The 27728-nt window shown below is 32.5% G+C and overlaps 1 protein-coding gene across 2 annotated transcripts in view; it reads right to left on the bottom strand.

Annotated features, from left to right (window-relative positions):
• Window positions 1-27728, bottom strand: part of LOC109598002 (CD109 antigen) — a 36527-nt gene that overhangs the window by 1774 nt on the left and 7025 nt on the right. For both annotated transcript variants that reach the window (XM_049966185.1, XM_049966190.1), the window contains exons 2-12: window positions 23636-23688; window positions 5149-5592; window positions 4827-5007; window positions 4506-4771; window positions 2945-4397; window positions 2212-2889; window positions 1916-2152; window positions 1739-1861; window positions 1221-1642; window positions 871-1163; window positions 39-813 (exon numbers count right to left, since the gene is read on the bottom strand). In XM_049966185.1, the coding sequence (XP_049822142.1) occupies window positions 39-813; window positions 871-1163; window positions 1221-1642; window positions 1739-1861; window positions 1916-2152; window positions 2212-2889; window positions 2945-4397; window positions 4506-4771; window positions 4827-5007; window positions 5149-5576 (4856 nt within the window). In that variant the 5' untranslated portion in view covers window positions 5577-5592; window positions 23636-23688. The remainder of the gene's footprint in view (window positions 1-38; window positions 814-870; window positions 1164-1220; window positions 1643-1738; window positions 1862-1915; window positions 2153-2211; window positions 2890-2944; window positions 4398-4505; window positions 4772-4826; window positions 5008-5148; window positions 5593-23635; window positions 23689-27728) is intronic.

The raw sequence follows: 27728 nt of genomic DNA, 5'->3' as shown, positions 1-27728 counted from the left end.
ATTAAAATGGAACTATATTTAAAAATATTCTAAATTACCTTTGACAACTAACATAAGTGATATGAGACTGATTTCTTCCGTAGAAGTATTGTTTAGTCCTCAAATCGAATGATGGTACCGGAGGCTTGGTCTGGAATTTCTCTATATCCACATTGTATTGCACCGACATTTGCAAAATGGCATAACCTGTGCCCTTGGCCTGCACTTTCACTGTACCCCATGCATTAGGAATATCGATGTACTGCAATCTCGCTCTGTTTTTGTCGTTTACATACATTGTTTGTGTTTTTCCAGGCAAAGAGGTGGCTTCGATGGTCACAGACAAACTCGATATATCACGAATACGTTGAGCTGAAGTGTATTCAATGAGGGCTTTCATTGCGTTGGCGGTGTCTGAAGTAGAGGCCCATCCACCGTCCGTTAAACGTTGGGTGTTCAACCATCTAACAATGTTATCCACGTAAATTTCCTGGCGGGCAACATATACCATCAAGCCGTAGGCAGTGGCTTCGATGTTTTCGGAGTCATATTCGTATGGAAGTCTGGGTAACAGGAAAGGTTTTTGATTTTCGATCTTATACGGTGGCTGAGGTACTTGTTGTCTACCCCAGTACATAAGGCCACCTTCTAGTCTAGCGTTACGAGACAATTCCAGGAAGGCAGCTTCAGCAATGGCAGCTTTGGTTTTCATCAGTGCGTAGGCAACAATGGCGATGTCGAAGGGTTTACCTTTATTCTTGATTAGTTCCATATTTCGTTCGAGCCACTGAATTGCGCGTATCGAGGCGATGGCCACACGTGAACTCAGACCACCTATAAAAATGAATGATATGTTTTCTTGTTATATATTAACAAAATCTCCAAACTTACTTGTTAAATCTTTCACAGACTCCAAAGTAATGAGAACGTGTGCTGTTAACGTAATGTTCCTGTGTCTGATAGTGTCATGTTCTATGTTCATTGAGGAGTTGTACTTTCTATCTGGTAACCAACCAGGTTCGTAGAAAGACCCTTCATTAGTTTGATGCTGCAACACCCAATTGACAGCTTTTTCAATAACAACAGGATCAATATAAATGTAATTTTCCCATTCATAAAAACTGGCTTCTTGGAAAATTCTAGCACAATAGGCAGTCAACCAAACTGAAGAGGACGATTGTCGCCTAAAATATATCACATTATATTAATATGATAGTAGATTATTTAGAGTTTTTTCATACCAATCGCTTCTAAAGGTACTGAAAGATCCGTCTGGCTGCATGAATGACAACTGTCTCTGGTAGTACAAGTTCATGTTATAAAACGCCTCCTTATGTAATGTTCTGTTCCTTTGTTGGGTGTACCTCATATACAACGTAGTGTACATGATGGCTGCAAATGAGAACATATTTTGTTCGGCAGAATCCATTGGTAAATAAAGGAGTGATGTTGCATTTACGGGCATCGTGGGAAAAATGGGTCCCACGACGTCGCCCACAATTGAAATTCGTGCCTTGTTTGATCCATACACATAGTAACGATCGTACTCGTATGAAATAATTGGAGTTTCAGTTACGTTGACGTGCATGTACTGGAAGGCGTATGCACGGTTACTCAAGTCCAAAAGCATAGACTGGTGTCTGTATTGTGGCAAACCATCAGACTGAAATTAACAAATAATTATTATTATCGTCGTTATTAGTCGTTACTCCAAAGAAGTGTTGATATAAATATAGTTACTTAGTTAGTTAGTACTTACTTCCACGTGCAATTTCCTAGTTACTTGATCCTTTCCAATCAATGTAGAAGCATGCAATGTTACTTCAATGTCTCCTAATCTAGTTGGTACAATTGGAATGTATACAATAGTCGTATCTTGAGCCTGAAACAACAATTTTCATAGAAATTATTTCTAATTAATTAATATATTAACAACCTTTATATAGACGAAGAATTGGTGCTCTCCAAATGATGTTCGAGGATTGTAAGCACGTACAATACCATTTTCTTCAACATGTACGAACTTGTAATCAGGAGATCCATTCAGAACTACAGTAGCTTCAATGTTGTCAGTCATGTAGTTAAAAACTGTGACTCGAATACCCACTTGTTCGCCTTGCATGCAAATGTTCGGCATTTCCACATTGATGAAGAATGGAAGGACGCCGATGTACTAAAAAAAAATTATAATAATACTGCAGCATAAGTTGAGTTGATGTGGTGTGTTACTACCTCTATAGCTTTGTTGATCATGCCAAATCCTAGGGAAGGACTCATGGAGAACGCAGAGATCATCCAGTGTACGGGCCTAGCAGGCACTGGAATATTGAATATGTATCGGCCATGGGGACCGATGTTCACGTCTCTCCAGAGCCAAACGTTCTCGTACTGCCTTTGAATTCTGTTGAAACGGAACTTTCGGAAGTTCGTTAGTTCTGTACCGTTGTCGTAACTGCAACCAGATTCATCGGTGCCATCTTCGCAATCCCGAACGAAGTCGCATCTCTTGCTCAATCGATAGCACCTTCCGTTAAGACATTCTCCCCAGCCTAAAGTGGCGTTACAGAAGCCCGGTCGTCGAGGCAGAGCGAAATCGCTGAAGACCACCAGGCCGGCGTATTCAAATGTACGATTAGCGTCGATGCCGTAGGTGCTCGACGGGAAGTAAACTAGCTCGTCTGGGTTTCCTTCATGGGACATCCAAGTGTGGCGATGGGTGCCATTAGTATTCTCGTCGAATGTGGCCATTTTTGTTATCACCTTGGCATATGTGAGTTCATTACCCGCTTGCATCGTGTAGAAAGCTCGATCGATACCAGAAAGACCTACGTAAGAACCCGGCTCTCCGTAAATTGCTACTTCCACTTTGTGACCCGTACGGGCTTTCTTATTGTTTATAAACACCTTGAACTGCAAAAAATAAGTACTTAATATTGCTGTTCATAATCTACAATCTATAACCTACCTTATTTCTACTAATGCCGTTAACAGGGAACGTTAAACTGTCCACGGTCAATTCTCCGTATTTTCCGATGTGCCAAACAACCATAGTAGCAACTGGGGCCATTTCGGCACTCAAGGCGATCGACATGGTGCTTACAAAATCGTTCATATCTTGATCCCCGGTCAATAGCACAATTCCCTTAGCAATAATTAAGTAATTGAATTTCTCTATGAAGTAATTACTTCTTATATGGAAGATCATGTATTCACCAACCCTTGGCGTAATGGTACTTGTTATGACTTTAATGTGCTGGTCGTTCACACTGTAGTGCGCAAGCATGAGCAGTTCTGTGGTTGCTTGGTCACCACCGAACTCGTCTCTAAACGTAGCAGTGACACGTAGTGAACTAAGCTGACTTAATTCTTCGTAAGCTTTCGGACCCGTCACGCCCAATTCACGTTTCAAATCAATCTTGTATTCCCAAATTCCGTTGTTCTCCTCCATTTGATATATTTGCCTGATGGGGATGTCCCTCCTGCCACCAGTGCGCAGGTCAATGTTCGTGGAAACTTCTAATCTACCCCTCCGGAGTATTTCGGTGGTCAACGGTGAACCGTCATGGAAAGATGCAACAATATATGCAGTCACAGGCATTCCAGGTTTAAAAACTTGCGGCGAATCTCCCAAAAATTTCAGCTTTATAGATGAGTTTGATATGCGAGCGGTCGAGAAGCCTTCAATAATCTCATCCAAAAATCTGTCGCCGACTGTTGCGGTGATCACAATTTCCATACCATCCAACGTTGGTAAATGGTTGATGAGCTCTTTAATTGGATATCTGAAGGCGTACACCCCGTCGAAGAGTTTTAGACTGGGTATCGCTTCGTAATAGTTCTCATCGGCAATCTTCATCCAGAATGGATACTCTTCGTTGAAGTTTAAGTATTTCTCGAGTAAGGGTCGGTTATAATCGTCGTAGCCGTTATTATATCCGAACTGGTTCGTGTGTCTTCCGTAATATTGAGGATTGCGATCATAGTTTTGATTTCCGTAATTTTGATCTCTGTTGAAATTTTGATCGTAATTTTGATTATAATTCGTTGGACCGTAAATGTTTCTGTCGTAGCTGTACTGATCTTCCGGTCGCACCCGTGTTTTATTGATCATTCTGTTGAGATCAATCGGTCTGATGGGTCGTACGGTGGCTTTCAAAGTTAAGTTTCCATTAACGGGGCCGCCACTGGTGTAGTTTGCCATGACGACACCGTGAATATATTCGTCTGTAGAAAGGAAGAATGCGGGCATCGTCACGTTGACTTCGAAACGGGTTTGGTAGTACTCTTCTACAAGGAAAGTAGACTCCTCAATCTGACCTTGAGCTATAACTCTAATCTTCCACTGACCAAAGACTGGTTGGTCAGACAGTTGGTAGTCCAAACTTACTGTACCGAGATTAGATTGTCTTGATAACCATCTGTAAATTAAAGTATTGTTGAGGAACTAATAGTATACTGCGATTTAAAATGTGTTCTACGTTATGATGCAAGACGAAAGCTAAAAGAATTTATATACGTTTTCGCACCTTTTCATAATGTAACCGTTAGGATCCAACATAAATACATCCACAGCATCGTTGAATGCCTTCAGCTCAGTGTTAATAGGAATGGTTCTGAATCTGACCGTCTCCCCTTGTTTGTACACTGGTTTATCAGACTGAACGAAAATCGTCATGGACCTTTGAGAGAATATTAGTTTGGTCTCATTTGCGAACGCACTTCCTCCAAGAATATTCTCATACAATCCTTCAATTCTCAGTTTGTATTCTCCGGTTGCGCTAGTCGTAGGTATCTAATAAATGGTACATTATGAGGTTGTATACAATGAAATAACCATAATTGCTTACCCTCATCAATAGAGTTTCCGGTATGCCCTCCTTTACTTCTTTGTGATCAGCAGTCACTTCTACACCGTTTCTTTGAATCGAGGCACGCACGATCAACGGCTGCTTTTCTTTGAGTACTGTAGCTGACACTCTGTATAATTGGCCGGGACGCACCATTTTTGATGCCACGATGAAATACGTCCTGGAATACAAATAATATTATGTAACATCGAAAATACAGTGACGTAATTAGGTTAAATAAATTAAATTTCACCAAATTTTGCATAAATCAACACATTTGACCGCTTGTATCTAAATTGTTAGTAACTTTTAAGACACTTACGGTTCTCGTATCACGGAAGTATGTCTACCTCCGGGGGTATATGGTGAATTTCTCCAGGGAACGTTTGGACTTCTACCGCCGTATTGGTCAAAGCCATCCTGACCATACTGATCTCCCTTGCCATATTGCGGATCCTGTCCGTATGGGTTTTGCGAGTAGGGATTGCCTCCATTGACATCGTTTTGTCCATAGGGATTGTGGTTTTCGTTAACTGGGGCGTAAGGGTTTTCGATGGGATTTTGTGGTCGGTTCACATCTTGCGTGGGATCGTACGGATTGTCCGGATTGATGGGATTGGGTGTGGTGCTAGGATTGTTCACGTCGTAGCGATTGTATGTGTCGGTGTAAGGATTGTTTAGGTCCTGTGCCGAACACAGGCAGCTTGTGATCAGTAGAATTGATCCCCATCCTATGGCTTTGAACCGCATACCCAAATAATTTCAGCTGCAACAAAAATTATACTAATTAAAACATGCAGACATTAAATGAAACGTTTTCATATAGAACAGGATACAATTATAGACGAGTCATAATCAATGAATTATCTTAAAGTTAAAGACCATGGTATGTAATATCTTGTAGACCATGAAATGAACTAAGTCTAAAATCAACAGGTGATACACGATTAACTGTGTTATTGTATTGTGTGGGAAATCAAGCGAATAACCAAAGCATTATGAGCTTTTAATGAGATGCGCAGTGTTATAAATTAACGAAAGTCTACAATATTTTAATTTGTTTCATTAATTGCGTAGATGTATGAGTACTACACTTAAACGTATAAACCAAAATGCTTTCCGGTTCAGTTATCTGGGAAGTAAATTACCAAAATTGGCCAAAACACCCCCACAGTCTCGTGCCAATTACCGACACTAGTGCCCTAATTAGACTGTGCACATTTAATTAGTCACCCTTCGAGTGTCTGGAAAATGTCACGTGTTACTCGTGCACATGTGTCCGATGTTTACTGGGGGGCGGTTGCAGACAAATTGGGTTATTTACGTTATTCGTTATAAACATGAAATGAAACCATTCGTCTGGCTTGACAGGATGATGTATTAATTATCCCAGGAATTGAGATCTACTTGTGAAAAGTATAACCATTATAAATTATTTGGAATTTCCCTCATGAATTGAAATATTCTGGTGCATATACATACAAAAAACAATCTATAACCTTACGAAATACTGGTATAATTCTATCTATAACACGTTTATGAGCAGGCATTTTTGACCCTAATACTATAATCCATGTCCCTCATTTAATATACTTAAAACAAACGAGGCTGTCTGTATTTTTACCTCCAGTTAATTTAATGACTAGGATAAGTATATTTAGACCTGGAATAGTTTTCTTTAACCCATTTTCTTGATTTCCTTTCTTACCTGCCAAGATTTTCACCCACGATTGTGTTGTTACGAATTATGTACGGCGAATAAGTGAAAGAAAACCTACTAATCATTTTTCAATTATCAACTGTTCTAGTTCAGGCGGCTTATTTTACTTCTTGTCTTAGAATGCCATTCACACTTTTTTTGTTACTCAATCAGTGTGAAATAAATAACCCTTTATTTTTAAACGCACGCTTGAGAAGATGTTAATTATTCGACCATCGAACCTATGTCCTATAAATAAATACTCGAGTGCAAGACCGAACCGTTTTGCTTAGACATGTAATGAACTTAAAAATGTAACACATTGGCACCCGAAATAATTAATATGTGGTTAACAATTTTTAATCGGTTATTAGGCCGTAACAAATCAATTTATCGTCCTTCCAACATGTACAAACACAAATGGCATTTATTGTTTATTTTACTTTGGCTTATTGTAAAATTTCCGTGACTTAATTTGTGATAATTCATTATTGGTAAATCCAAAAAATGAATAACTTATTGTTAACTATTGCATACAGGTTACAAATTTAAACAATAAATCAATGAAGTTATTGATCAAACATTTCCTCATATTCGATAATGTATGTCACGTTATTTCTAAGTTAATCTACTGACATGTACAAACGGCTATAAAAATAAATCGTATCAAAGCGTTAAGTAAATTTATTAATAGAAATAACCCATTAATTAAAATTAAAGCGCGTAGATAATCCGCATAGTAGTATCAGATTAATAGTTGAGAATAATTGAAATGATGTGCATTGTTTATTTAACTGTTGTTGTCTTTATCTCAGTTGTGCTTATCTAATTAACAGTCCAAATTTACTACAAAATGTTTCCATTCACCAATTAAACAATAAATAACTAATATTTGTAAAACACCAACACCACTTATTTTGGAGATTTATTGTTGTCGGATGCTTTATTTGGAAATGCCGGACCGAATCCTGAGTCTATATAAAAAATAATAAAAACAGATACACACTTTAACTTCCTTTCTCCCCAATAGTCAATCTTCCTTAAGTATCCCTCTAGGGTTGTTAAGTGACTGCCGTATATTTCAGTTTACTTTTATCGATGGCATTCGACATATATGAATGAGCACAGTTTACTATACTTTGGTAATTCCCCGAGAGTAGCAAATTCATATTTGTTGAGACTTATGTTCGAAGAACACTAATAATACTGACAATTCTGACAGTGTTGAAATTGTAGACGACGCCGTCTTTGACGTCATTTCGATGAGGAAAAAGTAAAATATCGACTTTAGTTGAGAAGGTGCTGTCTCCAAAAAAGCAATGATGTGAGACTGCATTGTTTATCTATTTCCTATAAAGTTTTGGTTCTTCATTTTCAGCCAATGTATCAGAACAAGATCATAAAAAGTGGAACCTTCTAAAAAAAATGAAAATCCATTTGACTGGCGGAACAAAAACAATTTTCAATTCTAATATTTATCATTTTTATTTCTAGCTGGTGCTTAGTGCGTCTGTGAGTTTGTGAAAAGCTTCGAATCGAATTCAGATTTGGTTCAAGCGGCATCACTAGTAAAAGGAGAAAATAGTGTTTTTCATTAATAGTGTCATTCATTTTATTCAACAGTTCTTTATTTCAGTTTTATGTAGATAATAATTTTAAATTAACGGCACAATTTTAATTGATAATTACCATATTTATATGTTATTATCTCATCGTCAGACAAAAATTACTCCAACTTTTTATTATTTTTGATGATCATTGTGTGAACCACAATGCACAATAATAAAAAATCACACTATTAAACAACGAATTCCCTGCCATCAACGCACACAGCCAAATTATCTTTCACTTGACTAGCAGCACAAAAATAATACGACGGGATTGAAGAGACGAAAATACCGTTGCATTTAGGAAATTAATCGACTGCAACTATCCGAACGGGCATTTCGTAATCGGCCAAATTCTCAGCAGTTATCCCACTTGCATATTAATGGGACGCGTAGATGATACATTATCACCACGATCTTGCATTCAACCATTCAAACGGTTTATTTTAATGACATGAAGCAGCAATAGCAGTTTCCAATATTCGCTTCGATTAAAATAATGGATGCTGCTTAAAAGAATGTAAGCAACAACTATTTTAATCACAGCGGTTACTGAAAACTGAAATAGTACTAAACTATTGTGGTAATTACGTGTCTGATGTGCTATAAAAAAGTAGTTGAAAAATAACATTGAAATTAATTAGCAAACTACACCAAGAACACAGTTTCTTTGAATCTATAAATCACGTTTATTTGAACAGTTTTCTTTTAATTAAAATTTTTGTTAGTTTTCTTTTAATTAAACAAATTTTTATACAGATATTATGCAGATTTCGTTTCAAGGAATATTAGTTATTTGAAACTTCTTTTGAATTTGTGTATTTGTTATATTATTTTATTTCTTACGAAATATACAAAATAAAATGATTTATTTGTGAAAGCGAATAAATAAATTGTGTTGTTTAATTTTATTTTCTTAAAATAAATATCAAATAATTCGAAGTAAATATATTATTAAATGAAACAAATAAATAAAATTTAATAACTGCCAAGTAAATATGACAATTTATATGTTTATTTATTATTTTTGTTAATTATATAACAGATTATTAGACATTTTTTTCACATTTAAGATGTATAACCCATCTAATTTTTCTTATTTTATAATTCAATTTTTTAATTAATAATACATCAAATAATGAGACAATAAAAATCTATATGCATACCATAAAAATTCTTATTTGAGAAGACAACAAAAAATCATGTCTTGAAAATCATATTTATTAAATTAAAGCTGTGACAGATAAAAAATCAAATTTCTCTGATGAATTTATTCCATATGATCATTTCTGTTGAGTTTTGTTTTAGTTGCTCAGATTACTTTATTTTATTTTACTTCATTAATTAAATAGTTCTCTGGATAAAAAAGATCAATAAATCAATCAATCAATAACTGGATAAACAAATTGGTTTGGATTATATTATAGTTTTACAATTAAATAATCTTCTAGTGTTCTTTTAACTAATTTTTTTTATAAAATGTAGAAAACAAATAACTTCTTGAAACACGGTATATATTTAATTTTTTAAAGTAAATAAATTACTCTAAGTAAACGTATTATTAAATGAAAAAAATTAAGTAAATTTAAGTATAAATATTATACAATTTAATGATTATTTATTATTTTTCTTTATTTATTTGTTTATTAGAAAATACATTCTTTTCAAGTCCCTCATAATTTTTTTATTAATAATTCGATTCTAATGAATAATATACCCAATGGGAGGACAATGGCAGCCAGAACATCTTTTATAGTAAGTTATTAGGGCTCTTATGTTTAAAAAACATTTTTCTGATGAAGTAATATTGATAAAAGATTTACTTATATTAGATATTTTTCACATTTAATTAAATGGAATAGTCGGTTTAGTTGATCAGAAGACATAATTTCATTAGTAATATTAATTCTGTCTCACATTTAGTATGTACTGATTCATTAAATTCAATAAATAAATTGATTATATGAATTATTATATTTTAATTATTAATTAATAATATTAGTTTACTCAAAAAAAAAAACATTTACATTGATACACAGACTAATTTTGTTTCTCATTGAAATAGTTTTATCTGTGAATTCATATATCATTTCAGTATTTTTTTATATATTAATTTTAATTTAATTAATTATGAATTAAAACCGCTAATTGCAGATAATAAAAATCGATATCCCTTCATCACAACAAAACCACAAAATATTAAAACAAATCACCCGTTCAAGTCAATTTTTCAACAGTGACAGATTTATTTTCGTGGCACCGATCAAAAACAAAAATACCAACCGACGACGAAAATAAACTGTCCAGACAGTGAAAGTATGCGAGTACGAGAATATTTTTTGCGCAATACTCAAGTAAATTTTTAGTGCAACATAACACAAGCCAATTGGTTCGGGTTGAATTGCGGGCAAGTAACGAAGGCAGTTTTTATTGTCTAGCTCGCATGCACGGTTTTACGGAACGGGTGGCCGGCAATTTCTTAGCAACGAAGCTACAAACACTTGCGAATATCAGTTTCTCGTATTCGTAATAAAATCGAAACGCCGATTAGTAAAACACTTCCGTACGTTTTTAACGATTGATTTACAGAAACATCAGCAACGTTCCACGAAGTTAGTGTTTTGAGAACGGTTCTCGAAACTTAATCTACACGGCATCAATTAAACACAATGTAATCGACGTTTTAACATCCTGCTTTCGATTCGAAATGACCGTACGAGCCGATCCCCGGTTGCAGCGAACGGACGGGAAAGATCCGAAAACCCGCTCGGTGTTATGACAACAAACAATTATCCAATTGACATAATATTTAAACGGTTTATTGAGTTACAGGTCAACGACAGGCTCAATTCCCTAACCCCCTGCTCGGTGCATTATTTAATAAAATAGCTATTAATAGACCGACGTAAACTTGAATATTTTACGGGAACGAAAAACAAAAAAGGAAACGATGGGAGAACCGTAATCGGCATAAACGATTTATTTCCCCCCAGATCTATTTAGATAAAATTTATGGGTTTATAAATTCATGAGGCCACCCGATCAATTAATTAACGGAACGTTCGAGCACCTCGGGTCGGGGACGTGAAATTTTATTGAAAAATTGCGGGCAGCAACACCCCTCTAGTACCGGCGTACGCCCTGCGGTTTTTCGTAACGGCCAGGTGTCCTAGCACCGATTATGGTCCGATCATGTGCACGAATTTCAATAAAAATCAAATCAATTCAATTATTTTTCGACCGGCGGGCCTAAATAAAAACTTCCGGTTCCCATATTTGTAAAATAGGGGCGAGACCCGGTGTCTGCTGCTTCTCTAGAAACAAGTTCTCTATTGGAATAATTGTTGTGCATTGTTCTTGACGTCGCATGACAAAAGAGAGATTGTAAATGTGTAATTTGTATTGAGGAAATTTTCAAACGAAACTCGTAGCGAAGTAATTTTTTTGTACGGCTACTTCTACCATAATGTGGACAATTACGGGAGAAAAAATAAATAAATTATACCGCACGATTTCCATCGCGTGAAACCGCTAGATTTATTCACGAAAACCGACCAAATATAAAATAATTGCTTCTGGTAATAAATTAAACTGATATCTGAGCACCAAACAACAAACAAAGAATATATTGCAATTGAACTAAATGATTTATAAATAGAATACTGTTAGCCCAGTTTTAATTAACAATGAATGATGAGATTTTGTGCATAAAAGATTGTATACTGTGGTAGCTAGAGAAAAGCACAAAATTTAAAATTAAACATTTTGTAAGATATTTCATAAAAGGATTGAAATTTATCCAGTAAGTATATAAAACATATTTCAAAATTCTATATGTTATTTTGCTTTTTTGTTATACGACTTCAACATCAGACATGTTACTTTAAATGGGCATTAAAACATTAAATTCTGGTTTGAAGTTCCTTTTCTTGGCAGGGTTTAGGACTATTACAAAAAATATTAGTAAAGTGGACCGTTTCGTATATATAGACACTGAGAGAAGCAATGGAACCATTTGCCAACGATAATTTACCAATTACATGGATTTTTATGCATGATAATGATACGAAGCATGCATTCAATGTTGTTCAAAGTTGGATAATAGATTAGATAGATTTTCGATTGGCCAGCAGAAAGTCCGGATCTAAATACAATTGAAAACTTGTGGAACCACATGTAACCTTGATTAAATACCAATAAGCATCAAATTTAGATGAATTGAGCTTATTAATTGAAGAAAAGTGAAATTTCAAACAACCATTGCCGATATTTCATTTGTCAAAAGTATGCTATTCCTGCGACTAGACACATTTCGCATTTATTTTGTTTAAAATTTGATATAAGTAGAAAATTTATTGAGTTAGACACAAAATGATTAATTGTAGAAAGAATATGGTATAATTATTTTAAATAATTTTGATTGCATTAATTGGTTAAAAGGGAGATTTTTTATCAAAATTTTATCTTTTTTTTTTGAAAGAAGGAATCACCTTGCATGAGGCCTTTCTTAATTTATTAATTTCTTGATACATTCTAACTTGTTAAAATTATATTGTTCCGAATGGCCGTTTAAGATATATTTGCGTTTAAAATATTCATTTTAAAAGATATGTTTTTATTCGTTTGTAGTAAAAAAATTGCTGTATTATTATTTTTTTGTGAAATTTTAACGACAACAACACTATTTGTCTGAAAATTAATAGTTGTCTATTAAATTGGTTGTTAGAATTCAGAATTAATGAAAATGTTTCGACAATGTACCATTTTAAAATAATAAATAGAAAACAAACACAACATTTAGAGATCACTCGGTATTATTAGGTAGAAAAAACGTTAAATAAACAATATTTCAATAAAAATGAGATGTGAGAAAAAATAAAAAATATACGACAGTTTTAAAGTTAAAAAACGTTGCTTAAAAATATTGACATAAACAGAAGTTATTTAATAAATTCATAAATATGACCATTAGTTACAGGATACCCTGTACAGAATTACAGAGATCAATCAAAATTCACAATCCCCTGTATATTTCCTACAAAAATTCGTAGCTGTTTTGCAGAATTAGAATAGGCAGCAATAATACAATGCCGTTTTCACCGTTCAAATCTGACTGAATAGTTGGCCAAACCCTAATAATTATTTACGTTAGGATCGTTCAGGTGTTGTACAATTGTAAAGAAAACTGTCCGGTGTGCAGCATTTCTACCCGTTTTGATATGATAATTCGCACCGGAACCAACAAATTAAACTGAATGCAGGAAAAAAATCGCTTGAGGACAAAAGCTCGTGCACTCACCTCCTGTCATTAACCCACAACAAATCAAATACGTAAAACTATAAATAATATTTAATGTTTTTTACGTAGTTCCATCGGACTATACCCTGAGGCAACAGGGTACCACATTATTTTAGTAAGTGCATAATTAGACCTACTAATTCAATGACAAATTGGATACGCCACCAACATTAAATAATTAATATTGACTGTTAAAAAAGTGATTATATATTGTACTAATTGGTAAAGCACAACCATTTTATACACATGTTAGAGAATGTAACGAAGCAAACACCCAATAACACAAACAAGTCGGAACGTTTTGGGTGGCGTCATGGGTTAAAACACAAAAATCAACAAACCCCACATTTATTTATACCCGACCCCTGCAACCGTCTAAACAAAGCGCGGAAAAAAGGCGGAATCGGCACAGGACAAAAAAGATAAGTAAATTTTAGGGAAACAACATCCCGTATCCGGTTTACAGATCACGGATTTATCCGGGACACGTGCCGACCAGCCATCACGTCCAGAGCAGAACTAAGCGAGGGTGTGCGCCCCTAATGCGATGAGGCATTGAAATCTGGGAAGGGAACAAACCCTTGCCTAGTAATGAAGGTCTACGATTGTGAAAATCATTCCGGCTTTATACATTATCACATGTGTGAGCGTAGCCATTGAGATATTTCAATTATTTCATTAAGTTGTCCATAAATAAAATAACATACATTTTATTAAACAACTGGTAAGTATCTGCAGTTGTCAGTTTAACTTGTATACAAATATACAATAGAAAGAACATAAATCTCAACACAAAAAATAGAAAGCTATTAATACACAAGAGTAAACATACAGTGCGTCCATAAATTATAAAGTTGAGCATGGTCTGAGTTAAGTGTCTGGTAAGAAAAAACAAGAACTAACAAAACAATTTCTGCAGTGTTGTTGCTTATTCAGATGTGTTAAGTCTGTGTTCGAATAGTTTTAGATTTAGATATTTGAAGTCTAATAACTTTTTTATATATCTCTTTAAAATTCGGAGGTAATATGTTATGTGCAAATTTTTGTTTAAAATGAAAAATATATGGCATAATAAATAATATAATAAAGATATTCCAATACTTGTCATACATTTAGTTTAGTTACTGTTGTCTATAAAATAAAGAGGGCGTAACTGATAATTTATTTTACTTATGTTTAGTTACGCCCTTCTTTTTTGATAAATGACAATATATTTTTAACTTTATAATTATATAGTTATAAAAAATGACCCTTTACTACAGGCTTAGCATCCTAGAATTTAGTTTTAGTTTTGGTCCTTTTAAGATGGAAACACCACCATAACTTTTTTATATACAGTTGACACCATAATAATAGCAACTTTTTGAAATATATTAAAAATATTAACTGTACTACTTAGATATTTATTGCTTTTTCTACTATACAACTGGTTAATCTAATGTTATTCTTTAAAAAATATGAATACTTTTTATTTTTCAATGGAAATAATTAGTCTAACTTTTTACTCTTTCTTTGCTCTCTGTGAAATTGAATATTTACTTGCGGTCTTTTGCTTATTATAATTATTTAATCATTAATCGAAGTGTAAGAAAAAATATAGTTCAGCGTTCTCAAGACCGAAAGAAATAAGAAAAGATCGTTTCCTATATTATTAAAAAAAAAAATAGAGAAAATGAATAATTCGAATGTCAAAAAACAATCCAAACTTATCCTCAACTGAAATTAATGCCAACTTTGAGAAACCGGGACTGAAATTAGGTCAAGTACTATGAGAAGATGATTGTGGGTGGGTGGGCGTTCGTTTGACTCCAGACCTACAAAAAAAACCCTGGATTCTCCTAGAAATGTGAAAGTCCAAAACTGATTTCCTTAGGATCACATTTACAGGACCACAATGGGAACGAGTTATTTTTAGTGACGAATCTAAATTTAATTTATAAAAAATGGTAGTTCATGTTAAACATCCTACAGAGAAAAAAACCTACACAAAAAGTTTGTTATACAAAGTTATCGATGCATTAGGGATGTTTCAATTCTTCTAGTATAGACTCCCATATTACTATTTATGTACGTGTGTATATTAAACAACAATTTACTTCCATATATTAAAGAAGTGATGCTCTTAAATAAATGTGTTTCAATATGAAAACGACCCCAAACATTAACCCTACTGAAAACATGGGAGATCACGTTTATAATCAAATGTGATATAAAAATTTAAATGAAGGAGGAAGGAATGTGGATTTGTCATATATTTCGAAAATAGTGAGTCTATATCACAAAGATGGGCCAAAATTATAAGATGAAAAAGATATTAAAGATTTAAACATTAAAAAAGCTTTTTAAAAGTTGCTATAATTATGTCCAGCTTAATTAAGAAAAATATGTAGCATTTTATATTGTAGAAAAAGAATATATTAGTTTTAACAATAATAAATTTATATTATTTTAACAGTTCACATTAAGTAAAAGAGCTATGGCTAAAATGTTTAATATTTTAAAAAATTGCTTGGCATTCATTAATTCTTTAGTGTCCATATTTAAACTATCCTCGATTAAAATTAACTTAAAAATAGAAAAAAAAAATTAAGGGGCATTTTCATCTTAAATAGGTCAAATTGTATATATGTAAAATTAAGGAATGCATCAAATATGTATAAAGAAAAACAATTATCTGGAGTCGTGCAGGAACAAATTTCAACATCCCCTGCCAACCCCTTTAATCTTTGAAGCCGCATTTGCATTTCACAATTAGCCATGCAGGAACATCCCCTCGTTAATCTCTCTTTTGTATGTACAAGCCTAAAGTCATATATAATTAATTTGTGAATTTTAAACGGACCTAACTGCTTTAAAATTTCACCGGCACTCATCAGTGAATCCATAATACACATCCATGCTCCACGTTCGTTCATTCAAATGTGGTTACTGTTCCGGCTACAAGTTCCTGGACGTTTCCCAAGAAAAATCTGGATTGCATGTGCCTGACGGAAACGCGACACTACGTTTTTGCCTCGTACGAGAATTAAAACGAAGAGTATGAAGAACTAATATCTGTTCGTTGAAGGCGTACGAAACGCGATCCAGTGCTGTCAGTGAGCGATTACAGTCCACATGAGACACAATAAATAAACTCAAACTTCGATGCCAACACGTTTAATGTCCCGCTTCCAGTTTCTACGTATAAATAGCTCGAACTGTGTCAGAGGTTTTTTTTTAATAATAAAACAAACACATTTAACCGATTAGACTGGTTGAACGTCTCCCCCATTTGCCATACGACGTTATTATTGCAGTTGTGGGGAAGGATTTGGTCTTGGTCAAAACAAAACTTGTGCGTGTTGACCACTTGTGCGGGTTTGTAATACAACACTTGAAAAAGACTCAAAATTAGTAGCCGGATTCGTGCGTTATTGATTTAATCTCGAAACGACTCCCCAAGGGGCGATAAATCCCTGACCCGTTACACAATTTGTGGCCCTAACCCTAACTGCGAATTGTTCTACGGACGCCATCAATTTTATGAAACATAATCGAACGTGTAACGAGTTCTCCGTCGTTACTTTGATGAATAAATCAAAAGACAGATTAATTAATTACATTAAAAAAATGTCTGGTTTTTTAAATTTGTCTGGCTTCACCTTGATGTGGATCTGGCGTCCGTCCCCTTCTAATAATATATGCAAGATAATATAATACCGCACATTGTGGTTGGGTTATTGTCTCCAAGATAATTTTGTAATGCTTCCTAGGAAGTTGATGTTTCCGTTGCCAAAACCTACATAATTATCAGTCGAGCTTCATTTCATTCATATTTTTCCACCTTGATGTTCACGTCCATTCACGTATTTATAGAGAGCACTTGCACTTCAAAAATATCTAATCAAGTTTAAAGCTCGACCAGTTTTAACCGAGTGATTAATGGCTAAAGCAATTAAAATTTACAGCGCACTTAAGACCAATTTTATCCCAATTCAGATAGAATTGCCAAAACAAAACCAAACTCTACTCTCATGCCGACACGACGGAAGTCGAACCTAATTTTGGAACACCTCATTTAAAATGAATCGCCAAAAACTAACTTAATGTTAACGACATCGGTCTGTGCACGTACACAAAAATAGATTCTCGATTGTCCTGAAAACGTTTATAATAAAATTGTTGGTTTATTGGTAGTCTTGAATATTAAATAATTATTGGCGACAACAGGTGTGTTTGAATTATGCAAATGTTCTTTAGTGTTTCGATTATTATATGTATTTTTAATAACTTTTTTTAAATTTAATATTAAACGTTCCACAAGTTTGTCTCTTACCGTTGATGTGACCTTCACAAGTTTTGATCAAATTCCCAAGATATTGGACAATAGGTATATTAGTCACATTTGATGACTCATTGCTTGAATAATTGAATGCAATTTAAGGTGAGTTAAAATAAATGAAAACAGTGCAAGTGGTTGATAGAAAATCAATCCGACTGAACTTTAGAATTCTTGAAGGATCAAGAAGACTAATTCAATGACTTATTACAATTTAACCAAAGTTACTCATAAGTTAATAAATCATGGGTTTTATTTGAGCTCAATTTCTTGTTCTATTTAAAAGTTATAAGAGTGGGTGAGAGAATTTATTATGATTTCACTATATACTAAGGAATAAAAAAGATATAATGGTTTTAGAAGTATGTGAGATGTCGTACGAGGTGCATACATCAAAATAATGATCAAAATCTTTCAAATTTCTAAAGTTAAAAAATTAAGTTCACCATTCTTGAAAAAAAAAAAAAAAATAGTTTAAATATATAAAATCATAAAACACGTATTTTTATTATTAGATACTTTTGAATATGTACACATGTTCAGTGTGGCCCATTTGAAAGCGGGACAACTACATACAGTTTTTATTTTTTGTCCTATTTTGACTTTTTTTTGTAAAGTTTGAACATGAATACTTATAAACAATTTCACGTTTTTTGGCCCAAAACCAAAGACTACAAGGGTAATTTTTTTGGTATAAAATTGAAGAAATTGAAAATCTAACTATACCACTGGATTAAGCACCCCCTGTAATTGGTATATACTAAATTTTACAAAAAATATGCATTTTATGAATTTATTTTTTTAATGAAGTAGTTTATAGAATAAAATGTCAAAAAAACACAAACTGTCTTATTTCAGAGCATCATTTCTTCAATATATGGAAGCAACTTGTTGTTTCATATATCCCTGTACATAAATCAGTCTAAGGAGGCCTATGCCAAAAGAACTGAAGCATCTTCATAGCATTGATTGACCCGTCGTTAAAATTATTCGAATCATCATCGTCATTCGAATTATCCAGTTATACATTTAATTTCAAGTTTTTCGAACACCGACTAATTTTTTTGTAACTACTATCTGACCAGTTTCTCTAAATTTTTTAATTACACGAGAAACTACTGACAAACTGATTTCATCTCTTCTTGTTTCTCTCGGTCTTGGTAACGCTGAATTATAGTTTCTCTAACAGTTCCACTTCGGTCAATCATTAAATAACCATAATAAGCGAAAGACCGCTAGTAAATAATAGATTTAAATTTACAGAGAGCAATGAAAGAACACAAAGTAAAAAACTGATATAATTTTGTCCATTGAAAAATAAAAAAGTACGCAATATTAGATTTTGACCAGTTGCATAGTAGACACAACAATATAAAAAATATATTATAGGTATTGGCATCCAATTCTATTGCAATGAACTATATAATAGAATTGAATGCCAGTATGTTTATTGTTTTGAATATACATATTTTAATAAATATACCTATACTGTATGTGTCATAAATTCAGCATTTAATTTTGATCCAATAGTTATGTGACACCCTGTATATTGGTAATTTAAAATCCATTTGCTGAAAATCTGCTTTCTTCGTTCACAAGTAAGGAAAAATTTTATTTTAAAACGCCCCCCCTTCAAATCAACACAATATCAAATAATCGTCAGCATTCCTTGCTGGAATTCCCCGGGCTGCATTTGCAACCTAATCCAATACAAGATTAAGTTTTTTTTATGAGATTTAAACCCCCTCCGAATATTTTCCGAGGTGTGCGTCCCGCACCCTCTCCCTTTTTGTCGGCGACGAAGCTTTCCGTAACTTCGTTTCCTGCTGACATTTGTCTATTTGTAGCGGGATCGACTCCCCTTAAACCCTGTAATTTATCATCAGGACCAAGGAAGCAGCAAATTGTTTTGACATGCTCCCGACACTTGAGGTATCGTCGAAACCATTTAATTGGATTCCATCTGGTTACAAAAATAAAGAAGCCATCGATGCGCCATTTGATTGAAACGGTGCTGTCAGCGGGCCGATTAGTTGATGGGGCCGCGGCGTATCACTTGTCGGAAACTCACCACTCTAATTAGAATTAAAACTCTTTTAAATAGATACACCCATAGCTAATGATCGGACCTCGGGCTTTCATTCAATTGTAATTGTATGGAACGCAAAAGTTCAAACCTTTCGCGTTTCGAACAAACAGCCCTTTTATCGCAGCCGCATTTCGTGACACAAGCAAGCGATCTCGAATTGTTTCAACTGTTCGTCATGTCATCAGCTTAATCGGCGCTAATTAAAGCATCTGCGAGTGCTCCCGCTTAATTGAATTTGGTGGATTAGACTTAAGTGTGCAATGAAAGTTTTCTTTCGTCCCTTCGTCCCATGCAAAATGGTGTGCCTCGCCCTTCTGGCACCGTTCCAATATCCGCCGCATTACTTGATGACAAATTTATTACTTAATAATGATCTTATATATTACTAAAAGCTTCTGCATTAAGATTTGATGTTTTGAGTTATATGTCGTCTAAATTTTAAAATATTTTGATCATTTTCTCATTTCAAATAATAACATAAACATAGAAATATTTATAAATTACCATACAATTAAAAATATAAGCTAATGTTAAAATGAAGGTGCACATAATCTGATATGTACAATTTTTTATATATTTAAATCTACTTTGATTATTTTAAGGGGATTTTTATAGTTAAAGGAAATTTAATATAAAAAATAATGTAAATAATTCTAAAATACATAAATAAATAAAAAGTTATTATTTTTAACATTATTATACGTTTATTTATGAACTATAAAAATTATTGTGTACTTAAATACCATAAATTCATCATAATAAGTTAGAATTTAAAGACAAAAATCAAACAAACTATATTTTAACTTTATACGAAACTACTCCATATAGAAATAAAAAACTGAAATTTTTTTAATTTAGTTTTCAGTATAATTATGTCCCTTGAACATTCTATTTTAATGTCATAATGAATTAATCATTCAACGTAGACATTAAAATTATGAGGACGAAAACTGTGAAAAATAAAATTATTCGAATAAACTCATTCAATTCTTGGGTGTGTTCATTTAGTAACTATTCCATAGTTGACATCTTTCGACAGTTCCCATCACTAATAGAAGCAACTGAGAATTTATATTGAAACAAACTATTTTAATATAATTTTTAGCATAATTATAACCTTCGAACTTTCTATTTTAACAATATATATAAATTTTAAAATGAATTAATAAAAAAACTATTGGAATAAACTTATTCAATAGTTGGGTGTGTTCATTTAGTAATTATTCAATAGTAGCAGCTTTGGATAATTTCCATCACTTAAAAAAACAACTAAGAATTTGAAAGCTCAAATCAATTTTAAACAGAAACAAACTATATTTTAATTTATGTTAAAAACTATCTTTTCGTAAATTGCTTTATCCAAAACCACCCAATACAGAAATAAAAAACTGACAATGTTTAATCTAGTTTTCAGCATAATTATATCCTTTGAACTTTCTATTTCAACTATATTCATTTTAAAATGAACTGATGATTGAACGCAGATATTAAAAGTTATGGAGACAAAAACAGTCAGAAATAAAACTACTGGAATAAATTCATTCAACAGTTGGGTGTGTTCACTTAGTAATTATTCAATAGTTATCAGTTTTCGACAGGTTCCATCACAAATAAAAATAACTGAGAATTTAAAGGCTCCTAAATATTCGAACCACAGAAATAAAAAGCTGAAAATTTTTAATCTAGTTTTCAGTATAATTATACTCTTTGAACTTTCTATTTTAACTGTATAAATTTTAAAACAAATTTATTATTCAACGCAAACATTAAAAGTTATAGAGAGGAAAACAGTCATGAATAAAACTCTGGAATGAACTTATTCAGTAGTCCCAGCACTAATAAAAACAACTGGGAATTTGGAGGCTTAGTTTAAATTGAAACAAACTATACATAATCTTAACATAATCTTGTCATAAACTACTTTATACAAAACCACTCAATTCAGAAATAAAAAGCTGAAAATTTTTAATCTAGTTTTTAGCATCGTTATAGATTTGAACATTCTATTTTAACCATGTTATAATGAATTAATCATTCAGCGCAGACATTAAACATTATAGGAACGAAAACTGTAATGAATAAAACTATTCGAATAAACTTATTCAAAAGTTGGGTGTGTTTAACTATTCAATAGTTAACACCTTTAGATAATTCGATAGATAATAAAATTTGAAGGGTTATGTCAAGTTTAAATTAAAACAAACTATATTTCAACTTGATTTTTGTTGTGACTTGATTGTGCTGAAAACGTTGCTGAAGTGAAGTTAAAAATTTTGAATCTAGTTCTTAAAATAAAATATATATTATATTATATAATCTACATATTTATTTCGCCAATATAAATATCCCACTGAATTAAACACGACTATTTTAATAACATATGTATGTATAAAAATGTTAATGAATAAAACCATTCGTACAAAACGTATTGGATTGTTAACAACTCTCAATTTTTATATATTTTAGGCTATTATTTTTATCAGTAAAAAATAAACAAAAATTTAAGAAAATGAAGTGATATTATATAATTTTCAATGGTTATAAAAAGGAACAGAGTTCTAAAAATGTAGAGGTTTAATGGGAGTTCGTTTTTGTTACTAAATATTGTTGAATAAATTTAATTTTGAAGATATTTTTATAAATAACAATATATATAATATGTTTATAAATAAGTATATTATATTGGTATATAAATATACACATATATTTTTATTATTACCTGTTTTATAATAAAAAAATATTTATTACTGATCGAATAAATCAGCTTGTTTATTTTTCTAATATTTAAAAAGAATGTAAATTGCTTCAAATAAATAAAAAGCAGTATAAAAATTTATGTTTGAATTATTTTAATATTATTAAGAAAAAAAACCACATATTCATGACAAATGTCGATTATAAATGTTAAATATTTATTTCATATTTATTGCATAAATGAGTCATTTAACCTTTCAGTTTTGTAATAACAAATTTTCAATTTATTTGTTTTTCTGAAACGTAAAAACAGACAGCCCAAACCAAAATGGTATAACCAATCCCTAACGTTTTAAATATTTTGTTTCAAATTTGCTAACCCTGTCTAGTATATCAAAGCGACCAATAATAAATTAAGACCCTCAGATGAAAGCATTCCTGAATAAAACACTCGCATTCCCGCTCGTAACAATTTGAAAGCCTAATTGATAGCGGCACACCTTTTAGAGAGCTACTCCAGTCGGTCGTCCCTGCAGCATCACCCAGATTAAAACCACCCCCATACAGGCTTTTATAGATAAATTCCCGGGCCTTAAATCCACGAAATCTGCGCCGAATATACGCGAGGGGGTGATTTCCCCTTTTATAACATCGTCAATGACTAGTGGCACCAACTGTTTATCACTGTCTGTTATAAATTACGAACAAATGTTCGCTTTTAAGGTTTTGTGAGAGATTCTAAATAGTGATATGAATAATTATAATTAGATTGCTTTTCGGCATTCGGATGAAAGAACTGGCCGTTGTAAAAGTTAAAACGTGTCGTGTCAGACACTGATACCTAAATATATCCCTAATAGTGTGTAAGTGCAGAAGGCCCAGAGGCAAATATTTAGATTGGAGGCATCCCAAACATATCGGTTTAATGTACTTTGCTCCTGTTTTACAGGTTATACACTGTCAATATTTATGGGACCGGGCACAAGTAAACAGGGGATGGAAGACAGCATTGAAGGGGTGCAAATTACAAACGCCGAGTTCGCCGAAGTTTATTTACATTGAGAGCTTTTAGGGGCAGCAAACAGGAATTTTTGTAAACTTACCTATAATTTAGTGCATAAATTGGTTGTTCTCCTCGGAGAAGCACATGAACAATCTGGAACAGAAAAATATAATTTGTAAAAATTTAAAGCGTGGCGAAGAGATATGGTTGATTTGAATAAAAACTAAATAAAATGATAAACATTCGACAGTTGGGTACATTCATTTAGTAATTGTTTCTATTATTAATAAAAATGAAATAAAAATTATAAATTTTTAATATAATTTTTAACATAAATAAAAACTTTATTTATTTTATTTTTACTACACAAATCACAATGAACTAAATAAACATGACTGCTACAAAAACATACGGACTATATTACTAATTGGAACAAAAATTAAAATGAATAAAACATTTACAATAAACGTATTTACTAGTTGAATAAATCCATCTGGTAATTTCTATAAATTTAAATATTTTTATCGAGTTTAAATTTAACTATACTATATTTCATTACCATTCATTACAGAAAAAAACTAAAACTTTTTAATCTAGTTTTTAGCATAAATATAGGTTTGGAACTTTTCATTTTAACGATATGAATGTCGTAATGAATTAATCATGATATCAGACAATTAAAGTTATGGCGACAAAAATAGTAATGAGTAAAAATACATGAATAAATTTATTCGAAATTTAATTCATATATTAAGTTTATATTGAAAGAAATAAATTTAATTTGAAAATTTGAATCTAGTTTTTAATATAATTTTAATATAAGTGCATTTTTTATTTTAACGTCTTAAATATTACATTGAAACAACACACAACAAAACTATTCAATAGTTTTATAACTTCATTGAATCTTTAGAGAATTTAAAGACTTAGTTACTAACCACATAAATTACATTTCAAATTGGTTTTTCGTTGAATTCGTTATTCCCAAACCACTCATTACACAACTATAAAGTTGAAAATTTGAATCTCGATTTTAGCATAATTTTTCATGTTAAAAATATTCCTCATGGAAGTCCTAACGTAAAATCGTACCACGTGCGGAATTATGCACTGAATTGAATGCATAATTAATGCGTATCCTGCATGCATCGGGTCAGTTTTAGATACGGTCTTTTGTGTATACATATAAAATTTAGGGCACTCCAGCTGTCTGTCGTGTCCAGGTGATCGATAGTTCACATAAAATTAAATTACCACAATAGACACATGATTCACCTACAATTTTACTTCCAATTTCTTCTAGATTTGTTTTGATCTCAACGTGAAACGAGATTAAAGCATAAACTTGTGTACAACACACATTTCCTGTGCATTTTTCCTGATTGTATATTCCAATTCACGTCTAGAACGTGTCAATGTAACCGCAGCTCAAATTTGGGAGTGGACACATGTTATTATTCAATTTTAAACTATGCATCATTTGAATACACCCGATACATTCTAATGGGTTTCGACGACGAATACCGTAGGAGGCGATCATTCAAAATAAAAACGGTTAGAAGTCAGGAACTCAACACCTTATTAAAATGTGATCACGGTGTGGAATTGTTCAGAGTTTATTTTGAAATCTTGACTATTGAAATAATTATGTGCTAATTATACATTCCATTTTTAGATAAGTTGGATTTTTGTCTTATAAACCAATTTAAAAAATCGTGCATTCATCTAATGTGTATCGTAGTGCGAAGAGTATTCTCAGATTTCTTATTAAAATTACCAAAGAATTAACGAAAATTTATACGAGGTATTTTGGGTTTACTAGATTTTCGTATTGAAAACCATTAAATAATTTTTCCATTATTATGAAGAAAATTACGTCTCGTACATTTAAAAAAATTAAATGAAAATGTCAAGAATCTAAGCAATCCAGATAGTACCAGTTTCTTTTCTGTATATCATTTTACCACCATTTAGATTTGTTTTCTACATCTGTTTCAGATACTTATATGATACTAAAAATTCATTTTTTCAGTAGGAAATTATAATTTTTGTTTAGCTCAATTAACTGTGGAAAAGTAAAACATGTGCAGAACAAACCGTGTAAAAATCAATGAACCAGAAGTAGTTTTACATATTTTTTTCACTTTTTCAGAGACTTATTTGAAACTGAAACATTTTTTCTGTTAATTAATTACTCAATCTGGAAAAGTAATACACGTGCAGAACAAATTGTGCCTTCGAGTTGTTGTAAAATCAATGTACCAGAAGTAAACTGGTACTTTGGGTTTATCACATATTTTTCTTGAAAACTATTTGAAATATTTGTGTTCGTTGAGAATTATGAACTGTACAATAAAAAAAACATTTCAATGATTTTATAGGCAAGAATCTAAGAAACTCAGAATACTAGTTTCGTTTATGTACATCATTTTACAACCATGTTAAGACTAGGTTTGTTTTACACATCTGTTTCACTTTTTCATAGGCTTATGTGATACTGAAACTTTATTTTTTCAGAAAGAAATTATAATTTTGATTTAAGTTAATTAATCACTCACTTTGCAGAAGTAAAACATGTGCAAAACAAACCGTGTCTTTAAGTTGTTGTAAAATCAATGTACCACATGTAATCTGGAACTTTGCTTCCGTTGTTTTTCCTGTGTTGTTTATTTTGATTTATTAGATCTTTGTTTGAAAACTATGAATATTTAAATATTTATTTCTGCTGTTTTTACTATTTTAAATCGTCTGCAGTGAAATAAATAAGGAACAAAATTTATCCAAATCAAGAGATTAATGAAATAAAACAAAAATTATAAATCTCTTCTACGTATCAGAAATACTGGTTCTTTAGGTTTATTATATTTTTTTCTATTCCTTGTCCTCTTTAGTGTTCTTTCAAATTCAATTTTTTTAAATCCGTTAATAAATTACTAACTAACGAAGTCAAGTGATCAATCAAGTTAAACGAAAAACTTAATTTTCAAAATCACACCGGCCTCTGGAAAAGTGAAACAGATGCACCATAAGGTACCCAGTGACATACGGCCTCTTGAACCGCACAGAAAACTAGTCGCGACAACGAACTCGATTAAAAGATACACCCGCCAATGCCAGTCGAGTGAACACGATAATAAGGGTGGGTGCGATGCTGGGACGCGTTTCGGTAACCGGGGAGGGACAGGACGGCCAAGTACAGCTGTTACATATGCACCGGACCCTCGACCGATTCGACGCGTGCTGAATTCTAGCATACTTGAATTTGGCACACCGAAATTTAATTCCGTTCGTAGTTTTCATTGTCGGTTGGCGTACCGCCTTTTCCCGAGTACGGCCAACAATGGGAAGTGCAGAAGGTGTACGGAATGTTCGGGGATGAGATTACGAGCACTTACAGCTGTTTGCTCTATTGAACGGTGGACAATCGTTTATTATCGACGTTACGTTGCGGACATGACGAATTATATTGTTGGTGCAACAGGATTTACACGGAACCTACACGATGATCTTTTTGAAATATCATTTTTCCTTTCTTTTTGTTATTTGGTTTTAAAATATCATAGTGTAGGTTCCATATAAATCTTCAATTCATCCTTTTTTGTTGGCATTTGGTTAAATATTCAAATTACTAAAATATTATTTTAGCATTTCACCAAATGTTAAAAAGTAAAAAAAGAGATGTCTCTTTTATCTCACTCACTGTAGTATTTCTGGACTGAGATCATACACATCTGTTTTAAATTTTTCTCAATATTCTATAGCAACTCATTCGGAAGATTTTTTATTTTTTATCACAAGAAAAAATTTCGAATAAATCTTAGTGTTACTTCAAACGACTTTTATCCTCATTGTTTTAACATCTGTTGAGCATTACATTTTTTTACATGTACACAATGTATTTACCGGATAGTTTTTAGTCGTAGTTAAAAAATGTAAACGACCAGTTTTTTCAATGTCGAGAATCTGTACTTTGAAGATCACAGGGATAATAAAGTAATTTGTCTTCTGCTAACTACATTAACACACTGGCATCCACGTCTGTCAGGTTTATTTTTAATTTTGTCAACAAACTTTGATGCAGTCTGTTCAATGACAAAGGAGAGAAACACCCACAAACGGTTGTGTGTTGTATTTATATTAAGAAAATGACGAAAAATCACGTGGATAAGTTAGTAATAATGAATGCGGCATAA

This window comes from Aethina tumida, chromosome 1 (genome assembly GCF_024364675.1).
Source record: "Aethina tumida isolate Nest 87 chromosome 1, icAetTumi1.1, whole genome shotgun sequence".
Taxonomy (NCBI): Eukaryota; Metazoa; Arthropoda; class Insecta; order Coleoptera; family Nitidulidae; genus Aethina; species Aethina tumida.
This window is presented reverse-complemented; position numbering and strand designations above follow the sequence as displayed.